General features: G+C 38.8%; 1 protein-coding gene across 4 annotated transcripts in view; it reads left to right on the top strand.

Moving 5' to 3' along the window:
• The window catches only part of LOC137184067 (glutathione synthetase-like), a 40920-nt gene extending 34579 nt beyond the window's left edge, over positions 1 to 6341 (top strand). For all 4 annotated transcript variants that reach the window (XM_067591394.1, XM_067591392.1, XM_067591393.1 and 1 more), the window contains 6 exons: positions 1413 to 1490; positions 1951 to 2017; positions 2500 to 2694; positions 4826 to 4907; positions 5134 to 5323; positions 5462 to 6341. In XM_067591394.1, the coding sequence (XP_067447495.1) occupies positions 1413 to 1490; positions 1951 to 2017; positions 2500 to 2694; positions 4826 to 4907; positions 5134 to 5323; positions 5462 to 5585 (736 nt within the window). In that variant the 3' untranslated portion in view covers positions 5586 to 6341. The remainder of the gene's footprint in view (positions 1 to 1412; positions 1491 to 1950; positions 2018 to 2499; positions 2695 to 4825; positions 4908 to 5133; positions 5324 to 5461) is intronic.
• The last annotated feature ends 7404 nt before the right edge of the window (positions 6342 to 13745 follow it).

The following is a 13745-nucleotide window of genomic DNA, read 5'->3' as shown; positions in this document are numbered from 1 at the left end:
GAAATTTGTTAGTATCTGACAGAGAGCCCCAGCACCAAGTGAGGTATGCCCCTTGCTCTTGGCTTTCCCCCGATACAATGGCTCCTGTCCTAACAATTTTACCGCTGGTCCCTCTCTTGAGGAGCACAGATTAGCATCTCTAACATATTAGAGAATTATTAGACAGCAAGGGGCCTTACCAAAAAATGTAGTTGAGGAGCCTTGGAGGAGTGAAGAAACGGGACCAAAAAAGATGGGAAGTTTGTTTTTCAATAAATCAGAGTGATCTACTTAGTTTTATTCAGCACAAAAAAGCAAAAGAGTAAAAATCCAGAAAAGTAAAAAATCTCACAAAAAACTGAAACTCTCCTCAGGGTTACATCTCCTTCAATACAGTTGCAGCTGAGAGATGTCTTCACTATTTTGTCCTATCTGAAATCTACACATGATATATATTTTAAATTCAAACATTTCATTGGTTATATGTACGTGGATAATACCAAAAAGGATATAAATAAAATACATGAATAATAACAAAGGATAGCACCAAAAAAGGCTATTCTAAAAATGCATGAAGCATGCATGCACAAAGCATGTGACCTACATGAGCAAAAATCCTGTTTTCTGAGAATCTATGCAGGTGCGTCCTTGTTAAGCAACAGCTCTAACAGACAAAGTAAAAAGTATTCACACAGCAGCGCCTAAGCATAAGTTCTCAACAACCTTAACCACAGCGCGTCACACATATGCTTATATCACAGTTTCAGATCTCAAGTGGTTTTTCAGTCTGTGAAGCAGAGCAAGCTCCTTCTCGGTTCGTCTCTCTTACTCTGCAGGGAGTGCAGAATGCACTCTTGACCCCTGTTCTCCTCTAACAGTTCCTACAGTTGAATGTTTGAGCTTCACTGTGCAGAACGATGTATGTGACACTAGAAGGCTGTTTTCACAGTCATCTGTTGAAAGTGGAAAGTTTCTCTGTGCTCACTGAAAATCCGATTTTAAGGGGTGGGCCTACGAGCATGATTCATGACATCACAAATAGTTTGGAAGCCAATCCTGGTCCAATATCCAAAGTATATAAGTGTGATATGGAAACTTGAAGCCTCCATTGCACAAACACAGACGATGGACTTTACAGTGAAGTAGGAGGCATCTTGTGTCCAACAGTTAAACTTGTGAAGTGAAAAATATTTATATATTGATTCTGGATTTTTTTAATGAGGGAGAAGGGGGGGATGTAATTTTAAGGATTTTAACAAAATAATTGAACTTTTTTTGAAAAACAATATCAGACACAAATATATTACTATATATTTTTCAAAGTAGTGCATTTTAAATACATCTTAATACATGTCTGGAGGGGATCTTTAAGCAGAAACTGTATAATTAACATTTTTAACACTAAGCAGACAACTTTGTCTCTTTCTGTGCAGAAATATTCATGTTATCCGCAGAAGATTTGAGGAGGTGTATAGAGGAGGATCTCTTGATGGTGACAAAAAATTGTTTATGTGGGTATGCATTTATGTTTTATAGTTGTGAAACATGTAAACAATTCAACTACATGCTGTATAGTTGAATTGTTGTATGTTGTGCATTTGATTATATTCCAAACTTGCTGAATATGAAATTAAAACTAGCAGGCGGTTGACTTAGCTCAACCAAAATGTAAAAATAATCACAGTTTTTTTTTTTTTTACTGCTAACCACCTCTTGGCTCTGGCTCGCTAGTTAATGCACTGATATGAGACTGAAATTGAGCTCTTCTCATTTAGTGCATTTCCAAAATGTGCAACAGTTTCTTTAACTTTCACTTGTTACAAACATTTTATTATCAAATGTGACTGGTCACATGTTTTGACATGTTTTAGTTTGTCTGTTATTCTGATCAAGCCATGATATGTATGTTCCTTTAATTGTATTGAAGACATTTCTGGCAGGTTTTAACACTGTCAAACTGTAACTCTGCAGAGATGGGCTTGAGGTAGCTGTTGTGTACTACCGCTATGGCTACATACCAGACAACTACACTGAACAGGTAAAATATGATATTCCCTAATATTTGTATTACTTTAAAGCTGCACTAACAAATTTTTTGGCATCTCGGGGGAAGCCGAAACAAGCCATATACATTCACATATTATCACCTTATACAGCTGATAGGGCAAACACAGTTGCTTATTTTAATTCATAATTAATACAAATATATATGTTGATTAGAGCAGCTTTAAAGCTGAATTGAACAAAATGGGGTCAGAAGGTCTCCAAACGTGCTTATAAAAGCACAGTTTGAATGCTAACAAAATTATTGTTTTAGTTTTCAAATGATTAGATGTTCTGTCCAGTATGGATCTCCAGGATCATATTTCATCTTTTCAGAAGGAATGATACAAGAAACTATCTATCAGAAAATATACTGAGCAATGAGCACTAGTGGAACAGAGGCTCATCCAGAAGTGGGGCTGGAGAAGTTAAATTTCCAGATGTGAGTAATTTCTAACAGAATTCATGTACGTGTAGAATTGGGAGGCTCGTCTTCTGATGGAGCGCTCTATGGCTGTGAAATGTCCAGATGTCGGCACTCAGCTGGCTGGAACCAAGAAGGTCCAGCAGGTGCTCACCAGACCTGGAATTCTGGAGAAGTTCTTCCCTGACAAGCCCCAAGTAGTGGAGCAGATCAGAGCAACATTCGCTGGCCTTTACACTCTAGACATGGTGAGAGAATGACACATACTACACAGTTGTTTCAATCCTGTTATCTTGCAGAGATGGACAGGTCATAGTTGTTTCTCACCAAAATGCACTGTATGTATCCTTGAGGACTGACAAATGTGATTGAAACACTTTCTTCATCATAAAAAAAACTGCAAAGAGATGTGACAATGGCGGAATTGTACATACCGAATGAGACATCCCCACTCAATCCAGCATCTTATATTAGGTGATGGCAATTACTAATGATGCCCAGCATCCCAACTGTCCTGTAATTTGTGGAAATAACAGTTATAATGAAAAAACATCTGATAATTGCTGCTCCGATTGTAGATCTATTGCTACATCTGGTCATCATGGAATATCTCTAATAGAAAAAACACCAATAGGCAAGTAAAATATGTTTATTACTAAAAGAACAAAACGGATGTAAGCGGGCAATAAAATAAGATATAAGTACTCTAAATAAAATCTATATTTCAGTTGTGAAATGCTGCAGGAACAGTATGTCTTTCCTTTTACTGATTTGGAGTGATAATAATCACAACCCTTTTTTTTTCCAAAGGAGCCAAGATGCACTGGGAAAGCCTGATGAAGTAAAAGTAGTCAAAGTTCGAAGAGTATTTTTTAAGATTCATAATTCAAGTTAAAAACACATCTTGACAAAGTTATTTTAGGAATAAACATGAATAACATGAGAGCTGCTGTTAGTTATTCCTGTTTCCACTGGCAGGTTTGGCTGTTTCCTTGACCTAGAGTACTGCCTTTTGCTCCTCGTCTCCACTAAGACTTATTTAAGGGACTGAAACATCCTTGATCAATTTTTGGGTTACAGGCCCAAAGTCGGAGGAGCGAGGTCAGGGGAAACATGATAAGCAAACCCCATGATTGCATCGAGAGACTCTTTATGGATAACTACAACCTGCAAGGAGAGGATCACATGACCGACAAGCATAGCTGAGCCAGCACTTCTGTTAGCAAGCTAATCTACTAGCTTGTTTACTACCAACTAAACACTGTGCAAGCCGATAGGTTATCTTATAGATAACACTGACTGTGGGTTTGCTGTTCATTTATTTAAAATTTTACAACAGACATATTTAAGTAAGAATTCATATCTGATATTTCTCTGAACAGTCATTTGAATCAGAGCTGGTGGAAGTCTTTTGCTGGGCAACAGATCCACACATTAAAAAAGAGTGAAGGAAAATTCTGTTTTTAGGATTGTGATACAGAAATGAGAAAGTAATGAATGCTAAAGGATCCTAAAATGTGTTATGGGGGGTTGGCTGCTATAAGTGTTTAGTTTGTTTCTAACTGTTTAAACATTTGTAAATGTTTTGCATTGTTCAAATCACATTTCATCCAAACCAGAGGTGAAAGAATAAAGAAATGCAGCAGGTTGATTAACAAACTTTACTGTTTTTCTCTTTGCTGCAAAGATTTTTTTCATTTTCCAGCGGCAGTCATATTTTGTGCTTCTTCAGTGTTTATCTTACTAGACAAGCTAGCAAAGCTAAACAAAACTAGCCCACTAACACCTTCAACTGTCTCTGTCGGTCACGTGATCCTCTCCTTGCTGGTTGTAGTCATGGATATATTATAAGGGCAGGGGTGTGTGGCGCACAAAATGCTTTTTGGGGCGCATGGGGATTTTTCACTGCAATACTGCAAGTAACCACTGTGAAAAACTGGCTTCAAAGCTGAGCGGTGGCACCATATCCACCTCTTATGATACATCCATGGTTGTAGTTCAGAGTATGTCAGCTTGCAGTCTTCTTCTTTGCTGCCTTTGATAGGGCATTGCTGCATTTGATGGCATGTTACTGCCACCAACTGTCAATTTGTGGAATAGGATGAATGTTTCAGCAGGAATGTGTACTGTGTCCCCTGTGTCCTTGTGTAAGAGATACAATGCTGCAATGTTAAGTTTGGGGTATTTATATACTCTTAAAAATAGAATCTCAATCAAATATGCTCTCTGAAATGTTGTCTTTGCTCAAATCTTAAAATTCTAATTTGCACTCAAATAATTATGCAGCAGAGAAATGAGAGAGAGAAATGCTGGTGCTGTTCCTGTCTCTGGTTTGTCACAAAATTAGAATGAATAAGTTTTCCCTTCTTTGGGCTCCAGGGTCCAGAAGGTGACCGAACAGTGGCCATGGCTTTGGCCAACCCGGATAAGTTTGTACTGAAGCCTCAGAGAGAAGGAGGAGGTAAGGTGACATCAGCATGCCCTCACGTGATGTGTGTTGGTATTCTCTTAGGTGTTCTTTAAGATGTCCATTTGATGGTATTCCCACAAAATGACTTATACTGTATGCAACAGGGGTACAGTTTTCTATAGTTCATCTTTACAAGTCACTCAATGTAACACTGTATTAGTTATTGTTGCAAAAACACTACACGTGACCTCACAAACTGTGTCTCTGTTAACTTCAGGGAACAATTATTTTGAAGAGGACATGGTGAGACTACTACAGGAGGTTAAAAATGATAAAAGGAGAGCTGCCTATATTCTAATGGATAGGATCCGACCCAGAACAGAACAAAACATCCTGCTAAGGAAAGACCTTCCAATCACACTTGCTTCTGTTTGTTATGAAATAGGAGTTTTCGGAGCCTATGTGAGGTATAGTACACACAGAGACATATAGCATGATTGTGGCATAAATGAAAAAAGAATCATATAAAGACACAGACTGCTTGATAATCATAACAAATGTGTCTTGTTTGCATGTAATCATGATGCACCTGTAACTCTATACAGGCATGGAGGAGAAATGGTTCTCAACGAGGTTTGCGGTCACACTTTGAGGACAAAGAACAGTGAATACAACGATGCGGGGGTAATTGGTGGAGTGACTGTGTTTGACAATGCACTCATCATCTGAACACTCCCTGTCTCATGTGATCTGCCAGGCTTCACATACAACACGAGCTGTGGAGCACCATCAACCTAAAGGCAGGAACACAAAGTGAAACAAATGAACAGAAATGAGTTTTATGTTATCTTCATTCTGTCACTGTCTTCCCCCATACTGTTAACTGATAACATGCTTATTTGTTGCTTGAACTAGTTTAGTGTTTTTTTCATTCATGTACAGAAAATATGTTTATAAAAATGTAGCAGTTTGCAGTTTGCCAGACTTAACACTAGGTGGCAGTAAAGCCAAAGGCATCTTCCACATGAAGTAAACACCCACCAGCAGATCTACAGAGTTCACGCCAGGCAAAGGAGGTAACAGGGTTCATGTGAGATATGCGACATGCCAATACTTTGAGATTCAACAGGGCAAGAAGGACACATACACCATTTACATATTAATGCAAACACATTTTGAACCTGATTTTAACATTATCATAAGATTTTCCACAGACAGTATACAACTCTGATTTCAAATGTGAACTGTGTAAACTGTGAAGGCAAACAAAACCCTGTAATAATGTCATTAGTCATACATTTTCTATGACCTACTGTATATGCAGCAACTCATTCTGTATCGATATGAATTGAATGATTTTATTTCTATTTAAATGTCAAACCATAAAAAACCCACAATAATACTATGTATAAATGACATAAAGTTGAAAGCAATACAACACAGACTAAAACGTTACCATTGATTCAAAATAAAGTCTTCCTGTTATTTTGTCCACCTCCTGTTTTTATTCATTCTTCGAGATTAGAAATCTTTTGTGCTGACTTGCGAGTGTGATAAATTCCATTATGTGTCCAGGAGTCATGAAACAGAAACAAGGGTCATTGCCAGCGAGGGCTATCAGCACCACAACATCTCCCACAGGAAACACTCCAGCTGTTTTACTGCCGGAGCCGCTAAACAAAAATACCTCTGCGTGTTATTCCCTGTACGTTTAAATCAACTGTCAGTATCAAATGAGAACAATGGCATTAGAATCTAACAGCCCGCTGATAGATTAAATTATGCTGATTTTTTTTTCCTTTTTACATTTGATTAATTTCACATGGTGATGTTAGGGGAACACTTCTACACAGCATACAGCTTGAACCGTTTACAATCCAGCTCCAGACAAAACATTTGCGGTGTAATAAGCCAGTTACACAAGCGCTGGTCCAGCTAGCCAATGACCTCTCTCTCTTCAGTGTGAGTAGAGAGCGTGTGGATTACAGTGTGTGTTGCACGGGCAGAGGACAACGGAAAAGAGTAAGGATGTGGGTCATGGCAGGATGGAAGTGGGTCAGAGTCCCCCTGCTCTCTTCTGCTCCAGCTCTGTAAAAAGGAAGGCAGGGAGCAACGACGTAAGCAAGATTTGGATATCTGTGTATGTGTGTTTGTGTACTCATCCTCTGTCTCTGTATGGGGAGACACAAAGAAAACACGCAGCATGCTAGGCAGTTGTTTTTAGCCACATAGCACTCGATGCTTCGTTCTTTTGACTTCCACCACATCCTATTTACAAGAATAGCTGGAAGTAAAAGCACCGCTGTCAGTGGCTGGAACATGTGCCCCCCTGGCTCTCATTGTATACCTTTGCCATTTACATCCTCTACTGAGACCACAACTCCCAATTTCCTATTGTGGTATCAGTGTTGGCTTTCCTCTCTGAATTCCAGAGAACATTGTTGAAATAAGCCAACAGCTGATGTCAGCTTACCTTTATTACCTTCTGTCCAGGAAAATGCAGAATTACCGGCATCCCACTCATAGCTGTGCTAAAATAGGCCTATCTCCCTTGCTTAGAACAAACACTCTGCTGCCCACTTGATCAAGTGATTGACAGTTAAAATTAAATTGAAACAAAGATATCCTGTACAAAAATTCAATTGTTTTTAGCCATGCTAGCTGCAAGATGATCAGTCTTTTCCTGTAGAGCCACTATGAGGCTGACATTTTAGTTTTTTAGTGAAATGTCTTGACAACTATTGAATGGTTTGCCATTGACATTTGGTTCAGACATTCATGTTCCCCTTAGGATGAATTGTAATAATATAAATATTAAGGGAATCCTTTAATGTTTTATCATCATCATTCATCATTTTCATCAACATTAGGAGAGATGGCATACATCCCACTCTTGATGGAGCTGCTCTCATATCTAGAAATATGGCTGAGTTTATTAGTAGACCAAAACCATGACAACCCAGAGTTGAGACCAGGAGGCAGAGCTGCAGTCCTACATGCTTCTCTGCGCTTCCATTAGAGCAGTTACCCACCCAAAACCACACAGAGACTGTGTCTGTCCCCCGACCACTTAAATGAATTAAATCCAAAGTAAACAAAAGAGGAGTAATTCATAAAAATCTAATAAAAATTAAAACCACTACTGCAATAGTACAACAAAATAAGAGAATTAAATGTGGACTCTTGAACATTAGATCTCTGTCATCTAAAGCCGTATTAGTAAACGATTTAAACTCAGATCATCATATTGATTTATTTTGTCTAACTGAAACCTTGCTGTGTCATGAAGAATATGTCAGCCTAAATGAATCCACTCCCCCCAGTCATATTAATACTCATATTCCTCGAGACACTGGCCGAGGAGGTGGAGTTGCAGCCATTTTCAACTCAAGCCTAATCATCAACCCTAGACCTAACTTTAATTATAACTCATTCGAAAGCCTTGTTCTTAACCTCTCTCACCCAACCTGGAAAACTTTACAGCCAGTTCTATTAGTTATAGTGTACCGTCCTCCTGGCCCATACTCTGAATTCCTATCTAAATTCTCAGAGTTTTTATCAAACTTAGTCCTTAGTACAGATAAAGTAATTATAGTAGGTGATTTTAATATTCATGTGGACGTCGATAATGATAGTCTCAGCACTGCGTTTATCTCATTATTAGACTCAATTGGCTTCTCTCAGTTTCTAAATAATCCCACTCACTGTCTTAACCACACCCTTGACCTTGTTCTGATTTATGGGATTGAAATTGAACATTTAATAATTTTTCCACAAAATCCTATTTTATCAGATCATTTTTTAATAGCTTTTGAATTCCTATTACTGGATTACACACCATTAGACAAAAATGTCTTCACTAGATGTCTATCTGATAGTGCTGTAGCTAAATTTAAGGAAGCAATTCCATTAGTACTGAATTCAATGCCATGTCTCAATACTACAGAGGACTCTTATGTTAACTTTAGTCCGTCCCAAATTGATAATCTTGTTGATAGTGCTGCAGGCTCATTATGAATAACACTCGACTCCATCACCCCCTTAAAAACGAAGATAATAAAACATAAGAGGTTAGCTCCATGGTATAACTCCCAAACCCGCAAATTAAAGCAAACATCGCGAAAATTGGAAAGGATTTGGCGTTCCACCAAAGTGGAAGAATCTCGCTTAGTCTGGCAAGATAGTCTTAAAACATATAGGAAGGCCCTCTGTAATGCCAGAGCCGCCTATTACTCAGCATTAATAGAAGAGAATAAAAACAGCCCTAGGTTCCTTTCCAGCACTTTGGCCAGGCTGACAAAGAGTCATAACTCTATTGATCCATGTATTCCTATAGCTCTCAGTAGTAATGACTTTATGAGCTTCTTTAATGATAAAATTCTAACTATTAAAGGCAAAATTCACGACCTCTTGCCCTCAACAGGCACCAATTTCTCCCCAAACACAAGCACCTTAGAAGCTGTAAATCTTGACATATATTTGGACTGTTTTTCTCCAGTCGACTTTTCTGAACTAACTTCAATGATTTATTCAGCTAAACCATCAACCTGTCTCTTAGACCCCATCCCAACTAGGTTGCTTAAGGAAGCCTTACCCTTAATTAGCACTTCTTTACTAGATATGATTGATCTGTCTTTAGTAACAGGCTATGTACCACAGTCTTTTAAAGTAGCTGTAATTAAACTCTTCTTAAGAAGCCTACTCTTGATTCAGGCATTTTAGCCAATTGTAGACCTATATCTAACCTTCCATTTCTCTCTAAGATCCTTGACAAAGCAGTCTCTAATCAGTTATGTGACTTTCTACATAACAATAGTTTATTTGAGGATTTTCAGTCAGGATTTAGAGCGCATCATAGCACAGAGACAGCACTGGTGAAAGTCACAAATGACCTCCTAACTGCATCAGACAAAGGATTTGTCTCCATACTTGTCCTATTAGATCTTAGTGCCACATTCGACACAATTGACCATCAAATCCTTTTGCAGAGACTGAAACATTTAAGTGGCATTAAAGGAACTGCATTAAGCTGGTTTAAATCCTATTTATCAGACCGATTTCAGTTTGTACATGTTAATGATGAATCCTCCATGAAGGCAAGTTATTGTGCTTGACCCTAAACACCTTAGAAACACATTATCTAATGATATAGCTACTCTGGATGGCATTATCCAGGCCTCCAGCTCCACCATAAGGAATCTGGGACTTATCTTTGATCAGGATATGTCCTTTAACTCCCACATAAATCAAATTTCAAAGACTGCCTTTTTTCACTTACGTAATATTGCAAAGATCAGGCACATCCTATCCCAAAAAGATGCAGAAAAACTAGTCCATGAATTTGTTGCTTCTAGGCTGGATTATTGCAACTCATTATTATCAGGCTGCCCTAACAAGTCTCTAAAGACTCTCCAGCTGGTCCAGAATGCAGCTGCACGTGTACTAACAAAAACTAGAAAAAAGAGATCACATTTCTCTCATTTTAGCTTGGCTACATTGGCTTCCTGTAAAATCTAGAATAGAATTTAAAATCCTTCTCCTAACTTACAAAGCCCTTAATGGTCAGGCACCATCATATCTTGAAGAGCTCATAGTACCATATTATCCCACTAGAACACTGCGCTCCCAGAATGCAGGCTTACTGGTGGTTCCTACAGTCTTTAAAAGTAGAATGGGAGGCAGAGCCTTCAGCTATCAGACTCCTCTCTTGTGGAACCATCTTCCAGATTCGGTCCGGGGTGCAGACACCCTCTCTATGTTTAAAAGTGGGCTTAAAACTTTCCTTTTTGATAAAGCTTATAGTTAGGGCCAACCAGGCTCACCTTGGATCAGCCCTTAGTTATGCTGCTATAGGCCTAGACTGCTGGGAGACTTCCCATGATGCACTGAGCTCCTCTCTCCTCCTCCTCCTCTCCATCTGTATGCATTCATGTAACATCAATGCATGTCACTAACTTGGCTTCTTCCCCGGAGTTTTTTGTAGGCCTAGCCTTCGTGGTCCTTCGCAGTCCTGTTGGCATCCTTCCCTGGCTATTGCTACTGCTATTGCTGCTGTTATTGTTGCTGTTATTGTTATTGTTATGATTGTTGTTATTCTGCCCCCCCTCCCCCTTTCCCTCTTTCCCTCTCTACACGTTAAAGAGGAGTTTTTCCTTACCGCTGTCGCCAAGTGCTTGCTCATGGGGGAATTGTTGGGTCTCTGTAAATTAAAGAGTACGGTCTTGACCTGCTCTATGTGAAAAGTGCCCTGAGATGAATTTTGTTGTGATTTGGCGCTATATAAATAAAAATTGATTGATTGATTGATTGATTTTAACTTTTCTAATTAGGTTCAGATACAAATATTCCAAAATTAATCACATTCTTACCAGCCTCAGTAATGAGCAAATGTGAACACGCTAAACTAAGATGCTACATAAAGTAAAGATTATACCTGCTAAATACGACTATGTTATTGTGTTATTACATATCACTGTTAGCGTGCTGACAAGCACTGCTGTGTCTCAGCCTCACAGAGCTGCTTGCATGGCTGACTTGTAGGCTGTGTCCGAAATCACTCCCTCATTCACTCTTTCAATACTCCCTATATAATAGACACTAAATGGTTTACTCTGTAGTTAGCAGGCAATTGAGCGTCACTAATCATCATCACTTTGTGTCAACTGTAGAGTCACACAGTGGTAATTTTTGCATCCACTAAAATACAGTGCATTGCATCACAAGATTTTTAGTAGACAGTAGTGTACATGCCATTGACACTTTTTTTGTTCCATTGTGGAATGTTTGAGGGAACTTTACACATTCGGACACAAATAAAATGGCGGAGGGTAAAAATAGTGCACTATATAGTAAATAAGTAGTGATTTCAGACACAACCTTAGTCTTGTTCAAATGGAATTGAATTGTAAGAATTTATTATTATTCATTGCACACACACAAACATGAGCTTACAAAACTCTCTGAACCTTGACCTTCCACATCCAAGGTCACATCCGCAAGTAAAAAACTAAGTCATTTGTTAGTTCCTAAAATTTCTAAAAACACACAAAAAAAAAATCAATCAGCATATTACAGACTTCTGGTCATGATACATTTTCTTTCTATCTGACCCTGACATGTCACCCTGAAGTGAAACATTTATTAAATGATTATGCAAGGTTGTAATTCACATTTACACTCACTTTTCCCGCATGTGTATTCTGCTTGCACCCTGACAGATTAGAATGCTGTGTTCATGTGCTATGTGATTTGACAAGAGACACTACTGAGTGCTGATAATAATGTTTAGCACAACCTTTATATCAGAATAAAGGTTTTTGACTTTTATATCTGTCATTCATTATCACCGTCTGCATGTATGTGTGTATGTGTGGCGGTATTCACTGTTAACATTGTCTGACAGTGCAGCGTGCATGTGTGTGTATATTCATATTTTTAGTGCTAATATCACTTGGCCTATTTGCATGGTTTGTAGTTAATTATCACCCTCTGCTCTTTCACCACCGTGTGATGATAATATTCTGTCTACTGTTGTGAATGGATCCAGTAACAGTCAAGACTGTGACAGACAATTTCAACATGTAGGAACTTCCATGTACATTCCAGCTACAAACACACACACACAGAAAGCTTTGTCCACTTGAGTTGGCTCAGAGAAAGCAGAATTGTACAGCTACACACACACACACACACACACACACACACACACACACACACACACAAACACAAACAGCCAGCAGGAAGAGTCAAGGTCAGTTCCTGTTTTTGAACCTTTTTGAGTTCTTCATTACAATAAACTGCAGGCTGCATAATCCCCAGTTTCCTCTGCTGTTAATGACTGATTAACAAACAGCCCAACGGAAAGTTCAGAGAGTACAGTCAGGGGAGCTTTATATAATTGATGGTCAGCGGCTACTGACAGGCTCTCCCTACTCAGCAGTTACCATCAGCCCAAATGGAGCCGGAAAGCCTGTGCTCACCAATTGTGTATAAGCGGGAACTTCATTGCATTATTTTCGTCACTGCTGGAAAATGAGGTGTTTAAAGAGGGAAACAAAAGGAGTTTCAAATGTGCAGCTTTACTGGGATTACTAGGAATGCCAATTATATAGTGAGTGCAAATTTTAACCAGGATATGTGTCTGTGAATCAAATATGAACCATGTGAAACCATGGCAAATGAGATTTCAGGGCTTATATTGTAAATGTTTAGTATCTGAAAGGTAAAGACATTGTGCAAAGGGCAACAACACAGAGGGTGTTCCCTTTCATTGTGAAGGACATTATGACACACTGGGCTGTATCTCAATAAAACCTCTTTACTGCACCTGCATCACTTTCAAGTAGTATTATTAATCATAAATCATCAAAGAATCACCACAACATGGTTGAGAAATGTAGTGTATCAACATTACTGCCAAGTATCTCTTTTCCAAACACACAGTCACCGTTGATCAAACCCCCCCTCAAGCCAATACTAGCAAGCAGAAGCTTAAGCATTGCCACATCAATGTTCTTTATTGGTTTTTCAGGAATGAGGAAGTGTGTGAGGCAGCATCTTTACGGGAAGCCAGCGAGTGTGTGAGGGAGGGGCTAATGGGAATGCACGTGGGTGGGGAGGTTATGACAAATATTTGTTAGGACAGGAAGAGAGGACGAGAAGGAAGGCAAAGTGCAAAGGTGGAAAACCTTAATTACATTTTAGGCTGGGTAATCACATTTTTCATCTTACTCACTCTGCCGCCTCTGTGTAACCACTCAGCCTTCAGATTATCACTGTTACTGTTACTACTTGCGGTGTCTTGGCAAACCTGATGCTTATTGTGAAAGGAAATTTCATACCAGTGTCTTATTTGAAAAACTGAAGGATTATTCAATAAGGGAATTATTG

The sequence above is a fragment of the Thunnus thynnus genome, chromosome 6 (assembly GCF_963924715.1).
Source record: "Thunnus thynnus chromosome 6, fThuThy2.1, whole genome shotgun sequence".
Classification (NCBI taxonomy): domain Eukaryota; kingdom Metazoa; phylum Chordata; class Actinopteri; order Scombriformes; family Scombridae; genus Thunnus; species Thunnus thynnus.
This window is presented reverse-complemented; position numbering and strand designations above follow the sequence as displayed.